The sequence below is a fragment of the Rhinopithecus bieti genome, unplaced genomic scaffold, assembly GCF_001698545.2.
Source record: "Rhinopithecus bieti isolate Rb0 unplaced genomic scaffold, ASM169854v2 scaffold_42745, whole genome shotgun sequence".
Classification (NCBI taxonomy): domain Eukaryota; kingdom Metazoa; phylum Chordata; class Mammalia; order Primates; family Cercopithecidae; genus Rhinopithecus; species Rhinopithecus bieti.
This window is the reverse complement of record NW_016819184.1, coordinates 5,766,172-5,793,998: the sequence shown is the minus strand read 5'-3', so window position 1 is coordinate 5,793,998 and position 27,827 is coordinate 5,766,172. Positions and strand designations below refer to the sequence as shown.

Genomic DNA, 27,827 nt, shown 5'->3' with positions numbered 1-27,827 from the left:
ATGGGTATTACATTTGGCCAGGACCGTTTCCAACGACAATTCCAAATATAAGTCCAAATGCATTCCAGGCCTTCTGTGCTGCGGTTATTTTCGAAGGCTGCCGGTGCGGCCCCTCACACTGGGCCTGTGCTCATGGGGTGCTGCTCAGTCCCTTTCCTGTGGAGTGCAGGGGTCCTGGGACCCCTGGAGGAGCAGTGGGATGGGAAATGTATGTTGGGGGCATAGGGCTCCATCAGTCCAGTGCCTCTGAAAGTGACCATGTCTCTCCCCAAGGGACAAAGGAGAGGCCAGCAGTGGGCAAGGCCCTACTATGTAAAATCTGGATGATCACCCCGAGACCACTGCTGAATTCATTCAGGGACACTTACAGGGTGCTGTTCTGAGCCAGCGTGAGCAAAGGTCAGTGAGCTGATCACTATTAAAGCAGGAGCTGCTGCTACTCCTCCCGACAGGGCTCTGTGTGATTGCTTTCCGGGTTTAGCACCTGCAATGTTCTCAGTTTCCACTCCTGATGTGGATGCTGGGGGGTAGGGAGGGCCACCACCAGGCCCTGTGCAGGGTGCTGCAGGCATGCTCTGCTGCTATCTTCACAACCCCACAATGAGATACAGGCCACTGCATTTTATGGAGGAGAAGGCTGACACTAGAGAGGTTAAGGAGTTTGCCCATGGTCATGCAGCCCAGGAAGCTCCAGAGCAGGACAGGGACCCAAAGCAACCCAGGCCTGCCTGACCCCAAAGCCTCTCACCCCAGCAGGATGTGGCCCCTGCCCTCCGAGCTTAGGCAAGGAGACAAATCCATGAGTGGGTGCTGGCCGTCTGCACTGATAGTTCTCGGGTTTTGTTTGTTTAGATGTTTTTATTATTTTGGGTGCACAGTGATTTGGAAGAAAAAGTCAATTCTACTCCAGAACTACTTAGTAAGTCACAGGAGACTGATAAACAATTACAAATGTAATAGAGCAGCAAACAAACACTTAGGATAAACGTGAGGAACTCCAATGCCATGGTCGGGAACAGCAAATGTGTTTACAGAACATCACACTGGGCATCTAGAAAAGTGACAGCAACAGCAAAAGGGAATTCAGGCATCTATCATGAAGCCGGAACACACTGCGGGATCTTGTACCTCTTGGAAAAGCTAATATTCCTTGGTGATCGCAATAGCTCATTAGAGTTTAAGGGATCCAGTTCCTAAGTGATGATGTGGTTGTTCATTGGCCTGCCCTCCACATGGAGAACCCCGCAGGTCCCGGCTCCAATGCCATTAGTTTGGGAAAACCTCTCTCCACGGTGGGTTCCTCCTCCTTTTGTAGTATTTTTGTTCATATCATTTTTATATTGAGAAATGATCCACATACCGTAGCATTCACCCATTTAATGTGAACAAGTCGCCAGTTTTTAGTATACACCACACAGCTGTGCGAACACACCACTCCCCAGTCCCAAGGTGTCTTCATCACCCTGATAAGTGACTGCTGGTTCTAACACAGCAGTTCCCAAAGGGACTCATGTCAGAAGTCACTAACATCACCCAGCTCAAAAGGCACCCAAACGCACAAGCTTCAATCTCAGCTTCAGCTCAGACAAGGGCAGGTGCTCGGTGGCCTTGAGCTGTGACATTTCCTCCAGTTACTGCTCCATGCATGGGACTTCTCAGAGGGCCACTTTTGAGAAAAGATCCCAAGCTGGTGCTGCAGTTGCAGGCGGCAGGGAGCAGGTGACCACCCCTGGGCTGGCTCACCCCAGTGGCACTGGCTCCACCTCCCGTACTCCTCAAACACCCCCAGCTGGTTCCTCAATGACAGTTATGGGAACGGTCACATTTTCTCAGGCAGGAGGACCCGAGATGGGGACATGCTCATGTCCTCCAATTCACCCTCAACAACATCTTGCAGTCCTGTGGCCACGTGAGGGTCGTAATGAGAGGCAGCCAGAGCACCTGGCCTCGTTATTCTCCATTTGCTGGAATCCGAATTGAAATCACTGATCAATAATTCCCAGCCTGTGATATGGTGCCATCAATAACGATTATATATATTTTTCCTACCAGGAAAAAAAGGCCATTTAATGTAGCTGAGACGGAGCCCTTTTGTTCCACCAAATCACGAACTGTGACTGTCTCATCAGGAGGCTCGATGAGACAGGACTGGCCAGGCCAGCTGATCTGGAGGGACTGTCTAAGGTCACCTTAGACTGAACACAGGGGTGACCCTGGGGAGGCTCATTTTCTGCCAGTTAAGAACATCCATGTTTGGTCCTAAAAACGCCCACATGAATGACAAGTGTCCTGTTTATTGGGGCCATTCTATTTCTTACCAGGCCCTAGGTTCCTTGTGCACAAGTGGGCTTCCCAGCTCCTCTTTGTTCCTTCCAGAGCATCCAATCACAGGGCCCCAGTAACTGTTCACAGACTGGGAGACAGCACTTCTCAGAGACGACACCAAGCATCCCTGACATCTCCGAGCCTGGTGTGGTTTACAGAGCACCTTCTCGTGATTCACCAGTGATCCTGATGGCAGATGTTTCTACAGGCAAGAAATCTGGGGTGCACTGAGGATTGCCCGGCTACCCTTGGTTACAAAGCCAGACCCAGGGTATGGGCCCCTCACTGGAGGGCAATGGCCACTGCACACCAGGGGGTCCAGTATGTGACATGTGTGACCTCCTCCTTCAACAGCGTCAACCTAAGCAGCCCAGAACTCTGGGCAAGACAGGTCCCTGAACTCTGGCTGCCCCAGGGTCGTTTCTAAGTGCCCTCCCTGATCCTGGCCCAGCGGGCAACATCTCACCTTAGGATCTCTATAGATACAGACACAACAGGGCTCTTTTTCCCTAGGGTGTGCCTCCTGCTCGGAACTGTCCTTTCCAAACAATCGTGTGGGAATACACAGGACTGCCAAGAACTTCGCAAACATTTCCCCAAAACATAAACATTGTTCAACACTTGGGAGTTTTCAGCTTAGTGGTTTTTTTCCCACCAATAACAAGATGTGGCGCCTCACCAGGCAGTTCCTCCTGAAGAATCTTCAGAGAACTCCTTCACAAAGACCCGAGCTGTCCTTCTGGCCTGGGCGCTGCCAGCTCTCCCTCCCTTCTCTGTGGTCAAGGCCAACCCCCTTGACCTTGGGTGGCTCAACAGCTCAGTCCTATTAAAGTGACCTCGCACCACTTCCAGGGCCCATATCAAGGCAGCTTCTGGGAAGCAAAGTGCCTGAACCCACTAGGAATCAATAGGCAGCTTCAATAAAGACACCGCACTAGAGTAGTCCTCACAAGGACCCATGTGATTCTTAATCTTCCAAAATCTTAGAGAAAAGGAAAGAGTGAGAGCTGGAGGGAGGAGCGAGAAAGAGAAATCGATCTGTGGCTGTTGCTGCAACCTCTACACCCCCATGGCTTTCTCCTCATTCTGTCTCTTCTGCACAGAGGCGTTCTCCTAATTTCCCTTTGAGATGGTTTAAATCAATAATGAATTCCTCAGTGCTAGGAACAGCCTGCGTTTTAATCCTTGTGCAAATCTATTCTAGAGAAAACATCGCATGACATTCCCAATGCCAGGCTCTCTTCTGACTGAGAACGTATCCACGGCTTTCAACCAGTGCTTCTAGGGGCTGGGGGAAGTTCAGTTGTTTGGAGAAGGGCTTTTGGTGCTGCCTGAATAGCAAGAGAGATTCTCAAGTCAAAGTCCTGCTGCGGTTCAAAGGCATGAATCCAGCTCAGCTCCCTCCTGTGTGTGCTGGCTCTTGCCCTAGGGTGGGCATCCTGCTCCCTCTGATGTGGAAGTAGGTGAATGAGGTGTAGACAGAGGCTCCCTGAGAGCAAAAGGGATGGATTTTCCTCTCGTATGTACGGCTTGCATCTAGCACATCAAGGGTGTTCAATAAATACAGCCAGGCGTCACTTAACAGCGGTGACATATATGTTCTGAGAAATGCATCATTAGGCGATGTCATTATGTGAACGTCATAGAGTGCTCACACAAACCCAGATGGCACAGCCCCCTACACACCCAGGTGGCGAGGTACAGCCTACTGCTCCTATGCTATCAGCCTGTACAGCAGGAATCCTGTAGGCAGTTGTAACGTAAGAGTTAGAATTTATGTATTGAAACACAGAAAAGGCACAGTGAAAACACGGGATTGTAACGTTATGGGGCCACCATCATACATGGGGTCCACTGTTGACCAAAACTTGGTTATGTGGTTTGCAACTCTATTTGGGGAATGAGTAAATGAGTGATCAGTTGATTGTTATTATTATTAGCTATTACTGATACCTAATAATAATAGCTAATGATTACATATTTTCCATTTGTCAAGCCCTGTTTAAACACATCACTACATGTATTAAGTCATTTAACTCTCACTACCCGGGAGGTAGGACTATCTTCCCCTATTTTACCGATGAGAAAATGAAGCACAGAGAGGTTAAGTTTCTTGTCCCAGTTTACAGAGCAGTAAGTGACAGAGCTGGGGTTCCAATGCCTGTGTCCCTGCCACCAAGAACCCCAGTACACCTCCCACTCAGCGGGTGAAAGCTGCACACCACCCTCACGCCCCCTCACACACTCTGCAGACAGAGTGAAACTGATACAACCAGGATTCCTGTCCAAATGTTCAGCCCCGCTATTCCTCTGTGTCCCCATGAGTGACTGCCTATAACAGAATCCATTTCATTAAAAGCCTGCTCCCTTTCCTAGTTTATCGTCATAACTGAATCATTTGCCCAGTCCAAGGGGTTGTTTAAAAATGCAGTTTATAGAAGCAGATGAAGAAAAGAATGAGCCAGGTTCCAAGACTCCAGGGGTTTGGGTCAAAATCGAGTTCGAATTCTTCACTGAGCTGAGTTCTCCTTCCCTTTGGACTCGTCGTCATAAAAAGGGAAAACAAACCATTCCTGTGGTGGGTCGTTTCTGGGCATTGCATTAAGACTACACACAGAATTAAACCCAAAATATGGACACTGTAAAATCCTTAACAGATGGTGCATGACCCCACTCCAAATGTCCCTTGAATAAAAGAGGAATCCAACTAGGTTGGAGGGGCCAGCACCTTCCATGCATTTTTCACATTTAATGGGGGCTATAACTGCCTCTGAAGTAAGAGACAAACTCTATCAACTGTCTCACAAATGAAGAGGCAGGAGGCTAATGTGAGATGCATTTGAAAAGCATAGTCTTCACCGCTTACGAATGGGATTAAATAAAGACAAATTCTGCTTGCAACTGGTGGCTTCTTTTTAATTAACTGGGCCAATTTAGCATAGGAATGCATGAAGCTAGTTTTAAATTGTCATGATCTCTTACAGAGAGAAAACTGGAACATGAATTCTTGGCTGGCTTCTTTGGCCATATGAACCATCCCGTCCACTTCTTTCCAGTATTCCTCTGTTCTCCTCCAGGAAAAAAAAAAAAAAAAACAACTTGCCACTTGAATCTTTCTCTGGAAATTTAAAAGTGATTTGACTTTGCTTAAAATTCCAACATTTTCAAACCCTCTACTTTGGATCAATTATAGAAGTAAAGGTTGAATGTGAACCTAAAACTAAAAATAAAAGTAGTATTTCCCCTCTCCAAGCCAATTTAGAGAAGGAAAAGAACAACTTGGGACCAATCCAACTTGCACCCAGTGACCCACAACATCTCCCGCGTATAGAAGTGCAAGGCCACAGAACAGGGCTAGTGGCCCAGGATCCCGTGATGCTAACGGAACCTGGGCTCAGAGGGTTTCCTTCTTCAAGAGTGACCTAAACACGCAGCATTTATCATCCTTTCTGGCCGAGATGGGAAACGCGCCAGCCTTCGAAAAAGAAGAAATTCCTATTGTTACTTACTTTTATAAATGTTTAAGAAGAAATGAAATAGCTGCTATGTCAGTAACTCATACAGAAAATACGCACATAAACACAATTCCTCTGCCGCTAGAGCTGGGATCAAGCTGGAAGCTACTCTCCTGGCTGCAAAGCCCAGGCCCCAGTTTCCTGAGGATCAGGTGCAGAATGGGAGGTGGCTGACTCCGAGGATGGTCCCCAGTGATCCCCGGTTCTCGGTATTCACGCCCCGTAGTCTCTTCACGTTGAGCGTGGCTAGACCTCACGACTTGCTTCTAACCAACAGAATATGGCAACGATGATGGGATTTCACACCCGTGACTAGGTTAGAAAAAATCGTGACTTCTAATCTGCTAGCAGACGCTCTAGCTTGCTGGCTTGGATAAAGCCTGCAGCCATACTGGAGAGGCCCTTTGGCGAGGTACTGAGGGTAGCCTCTCACCAAAAGCCAGCAAAGATCTGAAGCCCTCATTCCAACAGCTCTTGAGGTGCTAAATTCTGCCCACAACCACGTCCAGTTGGGAGCAGGTCCTTCCGCAGTCAAGCATATGGAAGAGCCCCAGCCTGGTGACAGCTGGATCACAGCCTTGAGAGAGGCCTGAAGTAGAGGACCCAGTAAAGTTGCACCCAGGTTCCTGATCCCCAGAAACCATTTGAAGCTGCTAAGTTTTGGCGAACTTGTTCCCTAGCAGTACATAACTCGTACAGCAGGCAACGCAAGGCCTGGGTCAGCGTCCTAACACATGCTGCTGCCCCGGCATCCTGCCCTTCTCCTCAGCACTAGGACATGCACCACGACGAAGCCGCCGCCCACTTCTCTGATAAAGCACTAGCTCCCGGGGGTAGGCACTGGGTGGCCACTGTTGTTCACCAGGGCACGTATGCTCAGTGCCCAGCACAGCACCCAGCCTGTGGCAGGGGCTGAATATGTTTGAATTGACCAACTACTTCTGTCAGGCTGAGGACCAGGGAGGCAAGAAGCTTTCACGTTCAATTCCTAGGATAAATAGAGTATTTGTTATTAAAAGAAGAAAACATGGTGGCTACTTGGGGGGGACCACGCTGTGAACTGTGATCCTCCTTCTAGCTGGCAGACTCAGGCTAGGGTATGAGAGAAGAGTTTGGCAGGTCTTGCTCCTGGCTGAGCCGCTTGCACCTGCACGGTGCTGCTGTCTTCTGTTCCAACGCTCACCTTTGTGGTGTTTGTGTCCTCAGAGGTGGGACCAGAACCCAGGAAAAAAGAAACACACTCAGGGACCCTGGCTCCACCCCTAACAAGGACACTGGCTCCACCCCTAACAAGGACCCTGGCTCCACCCCTAACAGGGACTCTGGCTCCACCCCTAACAGGGACCCTGGCTTCACCCCTAACAAGGACACTGGCTCCAACCCTAACAGGGACCCTGGCTCCACTGGACCCTGGCCCCACCCCAAACAGGAGAACACGTGGTCTTTTCCTTTGCACTTGTCCTTCTCTCTGCCTGGAAGGTTTCTTCATCTTAACCCACCTTCCTTCCTTGTTTACACAGCAAACTCTTACTCATCCTTCAAAATGCAGTCTAGCATCAGTTTTCTCCAGGTCAATTCCTTCTGGATCTCCCCACTCAGGAGCCCACTCCCCCAGCCTCCTACTTACCCTGCACTACTGCAACCAACCACAGCCATGCCCACATTCCCACCGGGAGCTCCAGTCTCCCCGGGCCCAGAGCAGGGCCCACACACACACCAAACCCAGTCCTGACAGATGGGCCCCCACCTCTCTGCGCCCAGAGAGCACACAAGGCTGCTGTGTGCACTCTCGGCCCCTGAGGTTAAGGCATGGTCTGACCTTCCTCAGAATGAGGAACTAAGGAGCAGCGACAGGAAACCATTTGATGAGCACACCAAGCACCTGTGCCCTTCAGCTGGGGGCCGTGGGGGGGAGGGAGGCAGAGCAGCTGTGAAAACACCTCCAGGGACGGCGAGGGGGCAGCTCGAGGTGACAGTTATGTCACCATGAGAGCTCAGCCAGTGTGCGTCAGCCCTGCTGAACAGAGGGAGACCGGCCCGCTCAGCAAGGCCAATTTCTGCCTCCAAAACACGGGAACCAGCAGGTGGGACGGGACATGGCAAGCGACAGCAAGTCAGTGGCTGCCTCGGAACAGAGTGGATGAAGTCCTGGGCTCGGAGATGCAGAGGGTAGGGAACGAAACCACACCTGGCACCTGCCAGAAGGCACGGCACCAGGACAGCCACCAAGAGCTCAGGCTCAGGCGCTGGGGCTGAGGGGGGCAGATCCAGCCTCTCCCCAACCAGGTCATACTCAGAGTGGCGGGAGCCATGCAGACTCCACAAGAGAGACATCAGCTCAGAAGTGTGACCAGGGCAGACTTTAAAGCATGTTTTTTGGGGGCAAGAATGCAAAGTGAAAGAAGCAGGACATAAGGCTGTACCATCACACCCACGTGTATACACACACACACACATACACACCATCATCACACCACCGTGTAACACACACACAATACACACCATCACACCCACGTGTATCACACACACACAACCACATCACACCACGGTATACACAACACACACCATCACACCCACGTGTATCCACACACAAAAACACAACATCACCCATGTGTATACACACACACACATACACACATACACACCACGTGTATACCACACACACATACACCACCATCACACCCACGGTATACACACACACAACCATCACACACGTGTATACACACAACAGATACACACCATCACACCACGTGTATACACACACACACACATCACACCCACGTGTATACACACACACACCATCACCCACGTGTATACACACACACACACACATACACCCATACACCAGCGTGTATCACACACACACACCATCACACGCACGTGTATACACACACAACACCATCACACCCACGTTGGTAACACACCACACACCATAACACCATTACACCCATGGTATAACACACACAACCACCAACCCACGTGTATACCACACACCACACCTCACACCCACGTGGTATACAACCAACACACACAACACACCATCACCCCACGTGTATACACACACACACACACATCACACCCACGTGTATACACACACACACATCACACCCATGTGTATACACACACACACACCCCCATCACACCCACGTGTATACACACACACACCATCACACCCATGTGTATATACACACACACACACACACACACACACACACCTATCTGCATAGAAAAAGTCTGGAAGAAAATACACCAAAACATAAATAGTAGTTATCTAGGTGAGAAATTATAGTTTGAAAAGAGTTTTCCAATATATGTTCTAAAATTTCCACAACAAACACGCCTTATTGTTATAATTGGCAAATACGTGGGGCCACGAAGGTATGCCACCTGAGGAAGGGATCCCACAGGCCAGTTTCCTGGGGCTGCTAGGACAAATAACCATGAACTGGTGGTGCACAATGACAGGACTCTTCCCTCAGTGTCCTGGAAGCTGGAGTCTGAAGCCCAGGTGTGGGCGGGGGGGCTCCTCTGGGGTGCCGGGGGAGAATCTGTTCCACACCTCTCCTGGCTTCTGGTGTCTGCCAGCACTCCTCGGCACCCCTTGGCTGGTGGCAGCATCACTCCAGCCTCGTCATGAGGCATGTTCCCTGTGTCTTAGAGTGGCTGAGGGTCTACCCTGATCCAGTATGACCTCATTTTAACCTGAGTGTATCTGCAAAGATCCTATTTCCAAATAAGGCCACAGTCATACACACTGGGGGAGACAACTTCGGCACATCTTTTTGCAGGTCATAATTCAATCCATCAGAAGATACAGTTGGCCCAAAGGAAAATACGGCGCAAAGGGCTGTGGTCCCCATCTTTAAATATTGCCAGCCTCTCCTGTTTTGGAAGGATTAGACTTGGTCTGTCTGACTGTATGGAGAAGAAACAGGACCAATGAGTGCAGGTTCCCCCAGAACAGACCTGGTCTCAAAATAGGAACACAGCTGTCCTAAGCTACACTGGCCATCTTGCGTGGAGAATTCCCTGACTCAGAGTGCCTCGGATTAGACTGGGGCTCCCTCTGCTCTGATGTGGTGGTACTGGAGGGAGCGTTGGACTAAATAATTTTAAGGTCCTGGCAGCCCTGAGATTCTGTATTCACACAGGCAACAATGATGCAAGCAGAGCCCAGTGGCAGCTGGGCCGCCCCACAGTGGCTGTTCAATATCCCACTACCCTGGCCTTACCCACGCTGGGCAACCCTTGATCTTAAAGCAAAGCTACTCTACTCATCATTGTTCTTCCTTTTGGTCTCTCAAGGAAAGCTGGAAACTGTACATTCAATGCAGACAAGATAAAGGCATCGACGTCGAGAGACACAGAATTCTAGGAGTTAAAACCACGTGGCGAAGCTGACACCCCGATTCTAAGGGTGTTTCCCAAGCCTTGACAGCACCAAGGAACCATCCTGTGTCCCTGGTCAGGCCCGCTGGGGCTGAAGACACACAGACCAGGATCAGAATGGTTAAGAAAACCATCTACAATGTGTGTCAACTCAGTGACGACAACCCCAAGAATAACACTTACGTAAGAAACAGCAGTAACATTGCAAGTTCCATTGATTTTTATTTGTTTTTATTTATTTATTTTGAGATGGAGTCTCGCTCTGTTGCCCAGGCTGGAGTGCAGTTGCGCCATCTGCACTTGGCCCACTGCAGCCTCCACCCCCTGGATTCAAGCGATTCTCCTGCCTCAGCCTCCCGAGTAGCTGGGACTACAGGAGTGTGCCACCACGCCTGGTAATTTTTGCATTTTTAGTAGAGACGGGGTTTCACCATGTGAACTCCTGACCTCAGGTGATCCACCCACCCCAGCCTCCCAAAGTGCTGGGATTACAGGCATGAGCCACTGCACCTGGCCTGTTTAATTTTTTCTAAAGGAGACAAAATCTTAATTGTGATGACAGGAGAATACCTTTCTTCAAAAGTGCCTCTTCTTCTCACCCCAAATACAACACGCAGAAACTGCTCACCTCTCCACAGGGTCCCTGAGCATGACAATCAGTTTGGCATTCGGCTGAAAGGCGTGGATGAAGTCCTGGGTCAGAAACGGTGGCTCGCCGTCCGTGCTATTGTCGTAAAAGAACGTCCAGGCATTGTTATCCCACATAGTGGAAGCACTGGCCTCCCCTGGAAATAGAAAACACTCCAAGTGAGCAGGGGTGGGATTCAGGCTCCCACGAAGTGGCCCTGGGTGCCAGAGGCCAAACCTGGCCCCGATGCCCTCCGCTTAAGCAGCAGGAGAAGCCAAGCTGTCAGCCTTTGTGGGCAAACAGGACTCCAAAGAGAGAAGATTGGATGCCCACCCCTGCCACAGTCACACCCCACCCCTCCACCCTAAAAACCTCTGTCTGGAAGTCCAGGCAATCCATGCAACACTGAGTGTCCCCACCCCTGAGCCCCCTTTCCAAGGGGAGCAAAAAAGAAAACCTTCACCAGCATCAGGGCCCCCAGTTTCACAGTATTTAACTTTGCTCATGGTGCACAGCTCTGTGGCATTTTAAGGGCCCACTCAGAATGCAGTCTGTGGGAAAATATACCAAAACATAAATAGCAGTTCTCTAGGTGGGAAATGATAGGTGGTTCTGAAAATGGTTTTCCTGTATAGTTTTCCAATATATGTTCTAAATAGTAGATGTTTCTAGTAATAATAGATGGAGTTCTCTCTGAACTGGGGGCCCAAAATGGCGAAAGGCCTTGCCATTTCTGCCCTGCATCTAACAAAGAGAAAGAGCTGGGGCAGAGCCCAACCACGTTTCAGAGCTGGGAGGAGCCGAGAACTGGTCTAACAGATCAGGAGCCTGGAGCTCGTACTAGATGGTTTCCTTCCAAAGCATCAGGAGAAAGCAGGAGGGTGGGAACACTAACCCTTACGAGGAATTCGAGTGCGATTTCCTTCCTTGAAGCTGTAACTGTTCATCTCAGGGCATACTTAAAGAGAGAGGGGCTTTGCCACAGGGCTCACACACCCTGCCTCCTGTGAGGCCACTGCTCTGCACGCAGCTGGTACCTACTCAGTGCAGACTGGGTGAACGGGAACTGGGTCCCAGCCAGCTTCACATTTCATCATGGTCCTCACGAGTGAAGGATGTAAATGGCAAACACACATCCCAGCACAGAGGTAATGCCAAGACACAGGCAGGCATTCCAACAGCACAGACTCTCCCAGAGGATGAAGCCAATTTCCTGAGAGTTTGAGGGGTGTGTGTGTGTGTGTGTGTGTGTGTGTGTGTGTGCTTGGGAAAGTCTTCAGAGATTTAAAAAGGAAGGCAAATCCATCAATCAGCTCTACACTTGATTTCCTGACAGTTTGCCAAGGACCACAGGACACATCTGAAAGTTACTTATCCGGGGAAAGACTGAGCCAGATGACTGAGTGTCTTTGGTCAGTGACAAGTGTATCACATCCCTGCAGGCCCCTATCAGTTCTGTCGGATGCATAATCACATCCAGGTGAACAGCTCTGTTCTGGCCTTTTTTTCTTTCTTTTTTTAAAGAGGTAATACCCTAGGACACAGAAAAAACAAGTCAATCAGAAGTCCCTTGAAAATTCTACTCACAACGAATAAGAATATAAAGGACAAATGAACTCTCTAGCTAAATTGGCACAAATTCTGTCCGATCTCAAAAATGAACTGGTTCTAGAGCCATGGAGGCATTTCTCCATCCACCTGACTGTCTTCCTTCCATCCGGCCACCATCCATCCTTCATCCATCCAGGAAGCATTCATTTGGTGTCTAATCTGTGCTCAGCATTGTGCTTGGCACCAGGGACAGATCAAGGGAGGAAAGCACGGCCCCTCCTCTCTCAGACCTTAAGAAATAAGGGGGACAACAGGCAATTCAAGAAACAAAGAGTACCACATTGGGTACCTGGGAGTAGAGGCAGGAGCCTTTCAACATGTCTAAAGCCCTAACCCCAAGTTCAGCCATGATGTTCAGGCCACTTGCATCCTGAAGCTCTTGTGTGACTCTAGCTATCAACAATGACAGCAGAAGAAAGGTCCTCTCTGCCCTAGGGACCCAAGATGAGGAAAGATCCTGCTGTTTCTGCCCAGAATCTAACACAGAGGAAGAGCTGGGGCAGAGCTGAGTCACATTTCAGAGTTGGAAGGAGTCTAGAACTGACCTGGTCCAACAATTCCACTTTGCAGAGGTGCAGACAGAGTCCAGGAACAGGAAAAATGACCGGCTGCATGGCACAGAGCTGGCTGCTGGCCCAGGCAGGGCTAGATACCTGTCACACCACAAGACTACCATAAAACTCACCAAACTCTGCTTTAAGTAAGTATCAGCACAGTGATTTTATTTTTTGTTCTTTTTAAAATCTAGGAGCAAGTACAATTTGGAGACCACACGGAGGCTTTCCTTTTTCATTCATTATCTTAGTCTCTGTTCCCTGGCCCAAGGATACATATTTTAGCACTTTCATAAAACATGTGATTTTCCCAGAGGCATATGGTATAGGAGTCACAATGAAATGTAAGTCAGACTTGAGATTTGGGGAGTTTGGACCCCCAAGTTTGCAAAAAACTAGCTAACAGCCAAATCATACTGGAGGTGACTTCCAGTGACTTAATTTCTTTGAGTTTAAAAGAAAAAAAAAGAATAAGTCAAGACTTTGGCACATAAGCCTGTCCCCTTGGATAGGAGAGTCTTAAGTTAAAAAGTCATCTTCCAAAGGGTTGATTACAATTCCTCTTAGTAGCCAATAGATTTATTTAATTTGGAGACTGCAAATATAACAGATCTAGGGAAATTAAAAAACAGATCACTGTCTACGGTAAACAATTTAAGCAAACTGTGATTCAATTTCTCTTTTAGAAGGCATCAGTGGATAAACGCCTTCTAAGCTGAATCCAATAAAAAGAATTATGTCAGACAAATAACAACTCTAGAGATCTAAGGTAGAGCATGTGCACTGTAGTTATTAATCCTATTAATCCTGTATTGCATGCCGGAAATTTTCCAGGACAGTATATTTCAGGTGCTTTTACCACACACGTGCCCCCCTCCCCACACACAAAGGTAACTGTGAAAAAAAAAATGGCTACGTTAATTTGCTTTACTGTAGTAATCATTCCATTGTCTGTTTCCAACAAAACATCACATTATGCTGTACACCTTAAATTATACAATAAAAATAAATTTTAAAAAAAGTAAACATATATGTTCACTTATAAAATATTCTTGTGAATATTTAAAACAAATTATTATTAATCAACCTCACTTTGAATGCCCAAAGGCATTAGGTTGACAGAGGCTAGGCTTTTTAAACAGCAATTAGTTACAGGCGATGTGTCAGAGTGCAGTCTATTTCAGAAGAAGTTGCCTGCGTCTTATATGGTCCCAGTGGCCAGGGATTACAAAAGCCCCAAGCAGCAAATCAATGACTAACCAGTTAACTGCATTTATAATTCCCCATCCAAACTTATCAGATCAGTACATCATGAAAAGAAGTCAATATCCCTGCTTAATTTCTTAAAAACAAAGAAATGGCAACTTCTCACGAAAGCCATCAGCTGTCCTTATGTCTCCACAGAATTAGAAAGTCAACATTTCTGCTTTATAGTAACTGTTCAAGTGATGTGAACATTTTATGTAGTGGTAAAAGCGACAGCCAGGTGGAGAAGTGGAGGCTCAAAAGAAGTCTGCAGCCACCATACAAATGTTCCGCAGGTGAAGCAGAACTGGGCCAGGCCTGGAACCTGAGCCAGGACCTCAGGGAGGGTGCTAGCCCTGCCAGAGTAACACAGAAGCCTTACCGATAATGATTGTATTCATCTTGCTCTGCTCCTTTGCAGAGTTGGCCTGCAGTCCTTGATGGATCTGGTGTGCGGCCAGGTCAAAGAGGTCCAGATAATCTTCCACAGGATAGCGGTCTCGCAGCCCATCTCTTAGGCGGACAATTCCTACAAGAACCAAGAAGCAGGAGATACTGAGGACAAAGTTGCTACTGCTGGAGCGATGGCCTCCCAGACAGCGACCAAAGAGAGATGGAACGGCCTAAAGGGCCTGGCTACAGCAGCAAGAGGCTCAGCCCTGGTAGCTTCAGAAAGGGTCGCTGGGGATGGGGGTGGGGGTTTATGGGGCCTGGCTACCCACTTTCAATCCATCCATGCTTCAAGGGCTGGAAGATACCACCACTAAGCTGGACAGTGGCAGATTAAAGACTGGAACACCTATTTAAGAGCTAGAGACATGTCTGCTTGGAGGGACCGAGTCTGGGGCTGGTTAACTTGTGCACAGGTGGGACTCTTAAGTGGCCGGGCAGCAATGACACCCAGGATGCATGTGTTGTGTCCAACAGGGAGAGAGGACCAAGGGCAGCCCACGGGGGAGAGGAGGGCAGTATCCTATAAACTCCATGATGCCTTCCTCATGGGGGCCAGCCAGCACCTGCCTGATGTTCTCTCTCCTGCCCTGTTCAATCAAATACCCTGCCCTTTGTCCAAACAATAAGGGGAACTGATCATACTCTAGACAGACATGGATTCTGGCATTGGCCACATAGAGCTTAAATTCACCCCCTGCCTGAAAAATAAATAAATTTCACTTGCAAACATTTAAAAATCCACTTCCCAACACCACAACTCCTGAAGTCAATGGAAATTGGAAAGAGAACATCAGTGGCCAAAGCAACAAGAGGTTCAAGGTGACATTGAAGACTAGATTCCAGAGGCCCGCCTCTGTTCTTCCTCCCTTCCTGCCAGTGGGAAGCTGGTTTTCATTAAGGGGAAATCACTGTGAGCCTCGGGGGAGCACCCTACGGCAGGGGAGTGTGTTCAGACACACCAGCAAATGCACAGGGATGTGAAACCCTGACTCCTACAGCGGCCGCTGCTAAACCACAAAAGAAACATTTACACTTTAGCTCACTGTAGGACCAACATCAAAAGGATGAAAGCAAACGTTTGTCAGGAAACACATTAAGAGTTGGTCTAAGGAAAACTTTGAAGATTCCCTTCTAGGCAACCTGAGTCCATTACTGGAAAACACCCTCGTGGCCTGCCCGGACTCTGGTTGACAATAGGCACGTATCACCCCTCAGCTCCAGTGACCAAACCTCTCCTGGCACAAGGAAAAGGTTACAGAAAGGAAACAGTGATCTGAGGACCACAGGGTGCCTGGGGCTGGGCTGGAGCAGAAAGGGATGGGCAGTGATCATGGTCAGCCTGCGGCAAAGGGCTGAGAGCAGGGCCTCCAGAATGATCTCCATGTGGTTATCATATGGAACCCATAAGGCAGATGGGGCAGGTCAGAGAAGCTGAGGCCTTAAGCAACTCAGTATCCCCCAGGTGCAGTGACTGCAGCTGGAACAGCACACAGCTAGGAACAGCACAGAGGAGGGAACAGCACAGAGCAGAGGAACAGCATGGAGCAGAGAAATAGCACAGAGCATGGAACAGCACAGAGCAGGAAGCAGCACAGAGGAGGCAACAGCACAGAGAAGGGAACAGCAGGGAATGGCACAGTGCAGAGGAATGGCACAGAGCAGAGGAATGGCACAGAGCTTGGGAGCAGCACAGAGCTGGGAGACAAGAGTCCCGATCACACCTTCCTTGCAGGCCTTTACTAGCCACTGGTACTTACTGCTCACTGCTCGGGTCATGTGCCCGGGCTTTCGGAACAAGAAGAGCTGCCAGTTCTGACTCGTCCCCCTGTCGTGCACACAGCTGGCAATCAATGCTCACTGCATGGCTCACTGGAACCAGGTTCCAGTGCTGGGTCTTTGCCTAGGAACAGCTTCCTAACAAGGGAATCGTGCAATCTCTTTCTGCGGCCCTCGCCCCCCAACCCCAGCGCTAACGTTGCGGGAGGAATGAACGAATGATGGAACGAGACCAGACAGGAGCCCTGGGACCCGGCACTCACCAAACCGCTTCCGGGTCCACCAGTGTGGCTCCTTGATGGCCGAGAACTTGACCTCAGGGTGCAGCCGCAGGCGGTCATAGAGGTCTGTGGTCCCGCACTTAGGCTGCCCTATGATGTAGAAGTGCGGCAGGCAGCGCAGGCGGAAGTGCTTCCCGTGCGCGTGCGCCAGGTGGCCCCAGAAGGCCTTGCGCAGCGCGTCAAAGGTGGAGCGGAAGCGCTTCGAGTAGAGCACGTAGGAGTTGGTGAGGTACGGGTCTGTGGTGTTCCGCCCCGAGAACTCCTCGTACCAACAGGGGCTCTTACTGTTTGGAAGGAATTTATTGGGGATGACTGAAAACATCTGCAAGGAAACAGAGGAGGAGAGACACCGAGGAGGGGAAAGTGAGCAAAGACACAATCTAACCGCAGTGGGAACATGCCGTGAGACTGACGACTGTGTTCAAATTTGAACTAATGTTTGACAATGACTAACAAATAAAGCAAAACTTGGTAGACGGTCAATGACTGTGCTTTCCTCACCCCCCCCCCAAAAAAAAACTTGGATTAAAGATAATCCAAAATAAAGATTATTTTGATTAAAGTTGAAGAATAAAAGTTTAATCAAAATCCATTCTACCATAATTTACCTTTCTGACACACAACACACACGCACACACGGTAATTAAACAATCTTTTTACTAGTTGTATATTTACATTGCCGTTAGAGATTAAAATATAGAATAGAAGCAGAAAATCAAATTTAACGCAGCTTTAAAATCCCAAATGATGGTGATCTGCCAAAGCAACTTTTAACTACCACGATCACGTGTCAAGCAAGAAGTTCTGGAATGAATAATGAGAGCCGGCGACCCTTGAACATGCCTAACCCAGCGTTCAGGACAGCAGATTCCCTTCCTCGCACTCCATAGCGTAAGCAAACATCACTCTTTCAGTGCATTCAAATCCATAAGGCTGTCAAATGATCCTTGCTACATCTGAGACATTTTTTAGTCATTTTCCTTCTGTGTTCCCAAAAATGGTGATAGAAAGAAAAGCACTCATTTCTAAAAATCAACCAATCAGTCAAGATTAGCACAAAGCTACTCACATGCAACTCCTGCTTCTTAAGGTCTTCTAAGTCTGGGAGTTGTCTGGTCGTGAACTCAATCCTAGCTGTGATGCTGTTGATAATTAATTTAATGCTTGGATAGTCCTTCACGTATGAAATATTATTTACAGAGGATTGATGATGATGTTCTTTTGTGTCGCTTGGGTTTTCGCTGTCCATCAAGCTGGGGTTGCTGGGGAAGCCTCCGTAATGGAAAGGTGATGAGATCAGAAGCTCTTGGTGGGCCCCAGAAAGGATGTAAGAAGCCATTACCAAGGTCATTATTATCAGTCCAAAAACGAGGCTACATCGCTTCCCCTTCTTGAAGCGCAAAAACCCACCCCAGTTCTCGTTCCCTTCAGTCCTCACTTCGAGAACAGCAAGCAAGTTCATCTGCTTACTGTCCACACGAAACAGAATTTTGTTTTCTCCTTTGCACGTGGGGCACGCCTGGTGACCGTGGTGGGGGCCCCCTCGGCAGTTGACCTGGTGCTTGTGTGCACCGTCGGGTAACAGCTGTATGCAGCAATTAATGCAGTGCCTCATGGTAGTGCCAGTGCCCTGGGCTGCTGGCTTACCGAGCCATGGGTGGTGGTCCCCCCAGGAGTCTGGATGTCCACAAATTGTGCCAGAAAACCTTAAGGATGCCTTGTGATTACATAAGATGGATGGAAAGCACAAATACAAAAATAAGCACACACCACAGCACTAGAGAAACAGGACGCACATTCTTTGGTTCAGCTCCGAAAGAAAACAAACGGAAGTGATGTCCCAGAGTCATGTTCTACAAGAGCTGCCGCAACTTTGGAGAAGGTCACTAGTTCGGGAGCAGCTCTGCCTGCCCTTCAGGTTTTTCCCATGGCACAAAAAAAGGTGGAAGAATTCTCACTGGGGAATGTGGAAACACACGAAAAATTAAAAGAAATCATGGTCTTCTCGCTGATGGATGGATTGCCATGCCATCCACGGAGGCATCTGTGAAGATCTCCACTTTTACATCCTGAGTACCTTTGGAATATTTCCTCTTTGTGAGGCGCAAACTTTAAAAAATGCCAGATTTCCTACACAAAAAGACAAGAGACTTTATTACATTGTGTGGTAATAGCAATAACCCAAAGCTCATCCTCTGAGACAGATGCTCACTCTCTTTTCCACCTCTAAGTCCAGCCAAGCCAGCCTGGTTCTAAGCAAGTCATAGAAAATCATGAGGATAAAGGAAGAGGTTTCAGGTCCCTGCAGTTGGCTTTGGGGCTCAATTTCTGCCACCAAACATGGTCCCAATCCCAGCACCACCAGTGCCACATCAAACATCTCACATTGTGCACGGTCCACATCTCCCCTAATCCCTCTGCCTTGATACATCTCAGTTACAGGATCTCTGAATCCCAGGATGTTGTGATCATTCTCAGATTCATGCACAGTCAATGACTACAAATTTGAGGGATGAATTGAAATATCAATGCTTTTCAGTCAATGAAAAATCTCAAGAATACTAAGGAGGATGGTTAGAATGGGAGCAGGCAGAGAAAATGTGTTTTTTCCCTCTCGCTGGCATCAGCAGTCTCTTTCTTAGAGTTAACCTTTATTATCAGATTAGGAAGCAAAAGTTAATGAAAATTTAGAAACAATGAAATGAGTCTCTCCTTCAGTAGAGTGTATCATATTAAAAAACCACTTGACTTTAAGTTATTAAGCAATTAAATCCAATGTATAGTATTCCCTGGAGTGACACAGAGCTTCAGACCCTGACATAATTTTTCATTTTCATCATCTCGAGCAAGATATGATTCTTAAAAACCCATTAATAGAATCCTGTGGTTATAAAATATATTGTTGCCCAAATGACACTTCTTTGTAGATGTCATAAAAAGAGCCACAGATAAGCAAAAAAGGAGACCTACTTAGTTTCTGGCAGTGGTAGATAACCACTGATTGGCTGTGTGACCCTGAGCAAGACACATAACCTCTCTGAGCTTTGGTTTCCTCAATAGCAAAATTAGGAAAATAGGGCACCTTAACAGGTACTAAATTAGCTGTTACATGTAAAGAGTTTGAATAATGCCTGACACATATTTAGCATACCATAAAAGGTAGATAGCATTGATAATAATAGCATCATCAACTACTACTATGATTTTTCATTGTCAGTGAATGCCAAAAACATTTGAAATGGGATCAAAGATGAGAGATCCTATACCACATGATTATTCTTTAGCAATTGAAAACTACCCAAGAGTAGTAGACTCATCTCCAACTCTACACACACCACGCCTCAAACAACCCTCACTGTCTCCATAAAGGCGGCATTAACTAACCCCGCATCAAGATCTCCATGCTGAAGGATTAAACAATCAGAACTCAACAGAAGAAATGTTCATGCCCCTTGGACTGAAAACCTCGTGTTTTCTCAAAATATGGTGGCCAAGAAATAGCCAAGCTGTGTTTCCCAAAACGTCTTCCTCCCACAGAATGTTCCGCTTGCCGTTGGTGAGTGTTCTATGCTTAAATTATTTGGAGAAAATGTGGAATGGACAAAATTACACAGAATTCTTTACAGCTGAACTTCTCAGGACCTTTGATATGCTAATAAGCCCTGTGAATCCACAAGAGAGGAATATAATACACAAAGTTGTAAGGACATAATTGGCCAAGGAATCTCAGTAGGGTATCAAGGAGCCAGTTTGAGAAAGGCTGGTCAGTAGAGGCTGAGACCTGAGTCCTGCAGAGGCGCCGGGGCGGGGATGCAGAAGGAGCCAGTTCTGGGAAGCCAGGCCGGACATCTCAGGCCCTACCCCCATCTCTTATCCCTGAGGGCAGCTGGAGGGACATGAGGGCAGCTGAAAGGACATGTCAGAAACCTCAAGACTCAACCTCTGCTTCAAACTTGCTCAACCACCCCTGACCCATCGCTTGCTACAAACAATTCTTCCAAACTAAAGAAACAAAAGAGCAAGATCCCCTACTTGGAAACTCCATCATGAAAGCCAAGAAAACATTTTTTCACATGTCCAAGACAAGGCCAAGCCGGGGTTAAAAATGAGACTCCAACCAGCAGCTCAGCAGGGAGGGAATTCACACCCTCCTGTCTTTCTGCTGCAGAAGATCGAATTAGATTCTTTAAAAAGCAAACAAAACACGGACTTTGAAGCTCCAAGACAGGAATGTACATAATCTGGACCCAAACGAATGGGCAAAACATTCCTAAACAAGGGCAGGGGAAGCTCATTTCAAGCAAAGTGAAAACATGAGCAGCTGACAGTCTCAACAGAGAGGAGGGAAGATGGGGTGCCCGGACCGGGTCCACAGAGCATGTCTGCCGGGCAGCCGCCCCCTCCAACCAGCCCAGCTTCTGCAAGTCCTGCTTCCTAAACAGAAAGAACTGAGGAGGCAATTTGAGAGGCTGCAAGAACCTTAGCAAAACACTCAGATACAGTGTTTTCTCAGCTCCTAGCATTCTTTCATTCGTTCATTCATCTGTTCAACAAATAGCTTTTTAAGAACGGCTGAGTGTTGCACATGTCCAGTTAGGGGGAGGCCAGCCAAAAGCCAAAAGATGAGGGATGTGATGTGGAAATAAAGAGATGAGTATTTGGTCTCTATCCTCGGGTACTGGTACACAGGTGCTAAAATCCTTGGAATTTTTCTGAGTGATGGGGTGAGAGAAGCACCTGTCGTCATTCATGACAAGCCCCTTTCAGCCATACCTGAGTGTATCCTGATGCGGTGACCCTTTGCAGGCCAGGATAGCTCCAGGATGAGGGCTGGTCACCAGAAAGACCAAGCCTCAGTGAGCAGCTTTCAGCAAACCCCCCAAACTCCAGGTAGGGAAGAAGGACTGCAGATTAAGTCAATCACCAGTGGCCAATGATTTAACCAATCATGCCTTTGTAATGAAACTGCCATCAAAACCCCTAAACCACCGAGCTCAGGCAGCTTCCAGGTTGGTGGACCCTTCGAGGTGCGGGGAGGGTGGAGTGGAGGGAGAAGGCACGGAAGCTCCACACACCTTCCTCCAACATACCTCACCCCATGCGTCTCATCTGCTGGCTGTTTCTGCATTGTATCCTACAATAGACTGATGATGAGCCAAGCACTCTCCTGAGTTCTGTGAGTCATTCTAGAGAATTACTGAACCTGAGGAGGTTTGTGGGACTCTCTTGCCTTTGTGGCCAATTTGGACAGAAGCATGGGTAACCTGGGGACCAAGTACTTGCGACTGGCATCTGAAGTGGAGCAGTCTGGTGGGACCACGCCCTCAAACCTGTAGAGTCAGCCTCTGGTAGGGGCAGACTTGAATTGAATGGTAGGATAATCAGTTAGGTTCTGGAGTTGGAGGATTTGCTGGTGTTGGAAAACACCCCTGGGCTGGGGTGGGAAGGGGGGTCCTCTCTGAGAAAAAACATAAAACTACCTCACATTTACAAGTTTTTACCAGAATCGATAGCCACTGTATAGTACGTCAAACATGCAGGAAGATGGACAAGCAATCTGAAGGCCAGGTGAATCCCTTGTGAGTGAAGGCCCTAGAGCCTGGCAGCTTCCAGACAAGCCCTCCCCTGACGGGTGCGAGTGGTGCAGGGCTGACCCAGAGAGGAGTTCTGTTCCCAAGTGGAGCTTCTGTCCCACCACGGGTAGGGGTTACAGGGCACAGGCTATAAAGAAGTCCCAAATGAATAAGATAATCCCAGATGCTGCTAGATAAAGGCTATGCAGAAAAAGATAAAGAAAAAGGGGAGAGAACAATAAAACCATTGGAACAGGATTTTGGAATTCTTTGTGCCATCCTAGGATGGCCCATTCTTTGTTGTCAGGGCTGTCCTGCATACCCTAGGATGCTTAGCAGCACCCTGGCCTCTACCCACTGGATGCCATAGCGCCCGTTCCCCTGAGATGTCACAACCAAAAACGTCTCCAGGCATTGTCAATGTCCCCTGGGGTGCATAATCACCCCTGGGTTAGAGTACTGCCTTAGAGGAGTGGGAGGTATGAAACACAGGGTGACAGGGAAGACCTGATTTCACAGGGGACATTGGAGGAGAAACCTGAACGACAAGAAGGAAGCCAGTCACGTGGAGACCAGGGGAAGCAAAGGCCCTGTAGAGAGACGCCGTGGGGAGTCCCAACCCATGAGGGCTACTGGCAGGGTAGGCCCTGGGGCACAGGCTGGTGGGGGTGGAAACCCAATGGGAGAGGAGGCAGGGACCAGGCTCTGTAGAGTCTTGAAGGCCAAAGTCAGGGGTGGGATTTGCTCAAGTGCAAAAAGGGAGGCACACTACATATTCTTTTTTTTTTTTTTTTTTTTTTGAGATGGAGTCTCACTCTGTGGCCCAGGCTGGAGTATAGTGGCACAATCTTGACTCACTTCAACCTCTGCCTCCCAGGTTCAAGCGATTCTCCTGTCTCAGCCTCCTGTGTACTGAGATTACAGGCACGCACCACCGCGCCTGGCTAATTTTTGCATTTTTAATAGAGACGGAGTTAAACCACGTTGGCCAGGCTAGTCTCGAACTCCTTGCCTCAAGTGATCCAGCCCGCCTTGGCCTCCCAAAGTGCTGGGATTACAGGCATGAGGCACCATGCCTGGCCTCAAAAGAATTTTGACACTATGTATAACTATTAAAGAGCATAACTCAGGGAAGAAAAATCCAAGTAATGGGGTGGTATTGAAAGGAAAATGGATTGCTGTTCTGTTCCTTATCTGGCCTTTTCCATAGGCCACAAATTATCCCAAGCACAGTCATTCAGAAACCTAACACTCAAGTGGTTCCTCCTTCAGAAAGGAGTCATGCATGCCCCCTGCACTTCACCTGTCTGGAATGTCCACATTTGGTGCCCGTCGACTCAGACAAGACGGGGCCCTTGGCACTTCCATTCATGTATTAAACCAAAGGATTCGGGTGTACATTTCAGTGAGATGACTTCCCACCTGGGCTCAATTCTGAGCCTGATGGATGCAGACCATCACTGTGGGAACCTGGCACCAGGAGAGAAATCAGATAACGGGTCCCAAAATAGAAAGTGTTCAATTACCCAGCCCTTGCTTGGACACCCCCTATTAACCTATGCACCCAAGCATCATTAGCAAGCCATTTATAACAAAATTGTAATTGAGAGACCCAGAAATACCACTTTAGATTAAGTAATTGAATGCCCCCTCAGTGTAAGATCGATAAAGGGCATCCAATTTCACCCTAGGAAAAACTTATTAAATTATTGTAGCTATAAGCTGATATAGCAGAGGAAAGATGTATGGAACCTCAGAAGAAATCTGGATGGATTTAAATAAATAGCTTCATTTCGGTAGAACATTTACATCTGCCCTCTGGGGAGAGAGAGGGAAAAAAATAGCTAATTACATTATTTTACTTTTATGTTTTAAGGAAAAAAATTCAATGGCTCTTAATTAACCTTTACTAAAACACAAAGCTTTCTTCTGATTAGTATGTCTAACTGCTGACATTCCTCTTTAGGCTATATATATGGAAATACATTTTTTCAAGGAATATTAATCAACAAGTAGGAGAAGGAACATTTTTCACATGTAACTCGAAGATAGAAGGTTGTTGCTGAGACTGAGAAGAAAGCCAACAAGACTGAAGAGTTCTGTACAAATTGTAAATCATCAGATTCAGTCTTCTACCTGGACGTTGACAGTTTTGATCACATCCAGTCAATAAGCAGAATAAAGCCACACCATAACATTCACTGGCCCATAGCATAGTGGAGAGAACACAGCAGTCACATGGGTTAGGATTCCAAGTCCATATCCACCCAGTGGCCTTGGGCAAATCACTTAAGGTTTCTGGGCCTCTGTATTCTCAAAAGAAGTCCCTGCTAGCAACAGATCACGTACAGCATTGGAGTTCAGAGCCCAAGTGCTACAGCCAGGCTGCCCAGGTTTGATCTTGAACAAGACATTAAACATCTCTTCTCCCCATTTCCTTGGATACAACCTAGGAATAATCACAGGACCTGTGTCACGGAAGTGCTGTAAGCACCTAGTGAACTCATTCATGCAAGGTGCTTAAAAGAGTATCTGGCCCGGCTGAGCGCGGTGGCTCACGCCTGTAATCCTAGCACTTTGGGAGGCCGAGGCGGGCGGATCACAAGGTCAGGAGTTCGACACCAGATTGACCAACATGGTGAAACCCCATCTCGACTAAAAATACAAAAATTAGGGAGTGGTGGCGCATGCCTGTAATCCAAACTACTCAGGAGGCTGAGGCAGGAGAATCATTTGAATCTGGGAGGCAGAGGTTGCAGTGAGCGAAGACTGTGCCACTGCACTCCAGCCTGGGCAACACAGCAAGAGTCCGCTGAAAAAAAAAAAAAGGGTGTCTGGCCCATAGTTAGTGTTCAATAAATGTTAGCTGGTAGTACAGATGCGCAGTGCTGGCCCACAGTGGGAATTTGATAAATAGTTATTTATTACTCTTTACCATAGATTGCATTATTGGTCTCAAGTTTCTCTTCTTCCCTTGTTCACATTCTTTGCCACTTTGGAGGGCCTTCAGCTACAGCAGTGATGTATTTCTCCACCCTTCGGTTTGAGTTGGGTAGCTTGCTTTGGCCAGCAGAATGAGGCAGAAGTGGGCTTAGGGCTGGCACATGCCAGGCCCTAAGATATGTCCTGTGTACTCATTTGTCCTCTTGCACCCTTGCTTGGCCAGGAGGAAGGGAGAGAGGTGGAGCAGGGTCACCTGGCTGAGCCCACCCAGAGCAGCCAACACCCACTGGATCTCAGCCAATTCCTAAAGACAGCAGAGAAATAATAAAGGGTCGATTTTTCTTTTCCTTTTTTTTTTCGAGACAGAGTCTCACTCTGTCGCCCAGGCTGGAGTGCAGTGGTGTGATCTCAGCTCACTTCAACCTCTGCCTCCTGGAGGCTGGCTACCACCAGCAGCAGATATGCCAACGTGATGATGGAAACTCAGAGAGGAGGCTGGGCGCAGTGACTCACACCTGTCATCCCAGCACTAGGCAGTCGGATGACTCAGGCCCAGGGGTTCTAGACCAGCTTGGGCAACATGGCAAAACCCCGTCTCTATAAAAAATACAAAAATTAGCTGGGTGTGGTGGTGCACACCTGTAGTCCCAGCTACTCAGGAGGCTGAGGTGGGAGGATTGCCTGAGCCTGGGGAGGTTGTGGCTGCAGTGAGTCGTGATCACACCACTGCACCACCTGTGCAACAGAGTGAGACCCCCTCCCAAAAACAAACAAACAAAAAGAAACTCAGAAGGGAGCTGTTCCTGAATCAAGACACAATGGCTGAAACATCGGAAAATAACACACCAGGTTATTTTCTGACAAAATGTGTATGTATGACAACCACAGCTGTTTTGTTTTAGTTATCCAAACAACCGGCCCACACTCCCCCACCTCCTGATGAAGAGGCCTTCCTCCTTGCCTCTTTTCAGTTACTAATTTCTTCCTTGCTTCCTTCCTCTCCCTGAGCAAGCCTTTCCTGTAATCTGATCCTTATGGTTTCCTTGCCAGATTTCATCTTTCCTGATGCCTAGGATGCGTCACTCGTGCTTTGTCTGAAACAGGTATTCTCAAAGGCCGGGCGCGGTGGCTCAAGCCTGTAATCCCAGCACTTTGGGAGGCGGAGACGGGTGGATCACGAGGTCAGGAGATCGAGACCATCCTGGGCTAACACGGTGAACCCCGTCTCTACTAAAAAATACAAAAAACTAGCCCGGGGAGGTGGCAGGGCGCCTGTAGTCCCAGCTACTTCGGCGAGGCTGAGGCAGGAGAATGGCGTAAACCCGGGGTGAGGACGGAGCTCGCCAGTGAGCTGAGATCCGGGCTCATGTACTCCAGCTGGGTGACAGAGGCAAAGGACTCCCCTCTCAAAAAAAAAAAAAAAAAAAAAAAAAAAAAAAAAAAAAAAAAAAAAAAAAAAAACAGGTATTCTCAAACCCACGATCGGGGATCTTCCTGGATGGCCCAAAATCTGTGCATACAAAACCCAGGCAGTTTTAAGCTTATTTTATTTTATTTTATTTTTATGAGACGGAGTCTCGCTCTGTCGCCCGGGCTGGAGTGCAGTGGCCGGATCTCAGCTCACTGCAAGCTCCGCCTCCCGGGTTTATGCCATTCTCCTGCCTCAGCCTCCCGAGTAGCTGGGACTACAGGCGCCAGCCACCTCGCCCGGCTAGCTTTTGTATTTTTTAGTAGAGACAGGGTTTCACCGTGTTAGCCAGGATGGTCTCGAACTCCTGACCTCGTGATCCGCCCGTCTCGGCCTCCCAAAGTGCTGGGATTACAGGCTTGAGCCACCGCGCCCGGCCTTAAGCTTATTTTTAAAGCACACTTAACTGTCTTTTAAGTTTATCATCAACATTAGTTTTGGTTAATCACGACCACCTTACATGCATACAAAGTACATTCAATGCTATCATCTTAGTCCGTAAGCCATATCCATAATAAACAGGCATTTCCCCAAGATCAGATCTCTATAATATGCAGCCAACGCCTTCCCCGTATCCTGAGCTCACTGATTCTCAACTTGGTAGTGTCATGTACATCCGTGTGAAGAGACCGCCAAACAGGTTTTGTGTGAGCAATAAAGCTTTTTAATCACCTGGGTGCAGGCAGGCTGAGTCCGAAAAGAGAGTCAGCGAAGGGAGGTAAGGGTGGGTCTGTTTTACAGGAGTTGGGTAGATAAAGGAAAATTACAGTCCAAGGGGATTTGTTCTCTGGCGGGCAGGAGTGGGGGGTCGCAAGGTGCTCAGTGGGGGAGCTTTCTGAGCCAGGATGAGCCAGGAAAAGGAAATTCACAAGGTAATGTCATCAGTTAAGGCAAGGACCAGCCATTTTCACTTCTTTTGTGGTGGAATGTCATCAGTTAAGGCAGGGGAGGGCATTTTCACTTCTTTTGTGGTTCTTCAGTTACTTCAGGCCATCTGGGCCTATACGTGGAAGTCACAGGGGATGCAATGGCTTGGCTTGGGCTCAGAGGCCTGACAGGTAGAAAG

General features: G+C 48.2%; 1 protein-coding gene across 6 annotated transcripts in view; it reads right to left on the bottom strand.

Moving 5' to 3' along the window:
- CHST15 (carbohydrate sulfotransferase 15) overlaps window positions 1-27,827 on the bottom strand; it is an 86,673-nt gene that overhangs the window by 19,469 nt on the left and 39,377 nt on the right. For all 6 annotated transcript variants that reach the window (XM_017858683.1, XM_017858686.1, XM_017858682.1 and 3 more), the window contains 4 exons: window positions 17,847-18,907; window positions 16,760-17,099; window positions 14,650-14,796; window positions 10,858-11,014 (listed from right to left, as the gene is read on the bottom strand). In XM_017858683.1, the coding sequence (XP_017714172.1) occupies window positions 10,858-11,014; window positions 14,650-14,796; window positions 16,760-17,099; window positions 17,847-18,392 (1,190 nt within the window). In that variant the 5' untranslated portion in view covers window positions 18,393-18,907. The remainder of the gene's footprint in view (window positions 1-10,857; window positions 11,015-14,649; window positions 14,797-16,759; window positions 17,100-17,846; window positions 18,908-27,827) is intronic.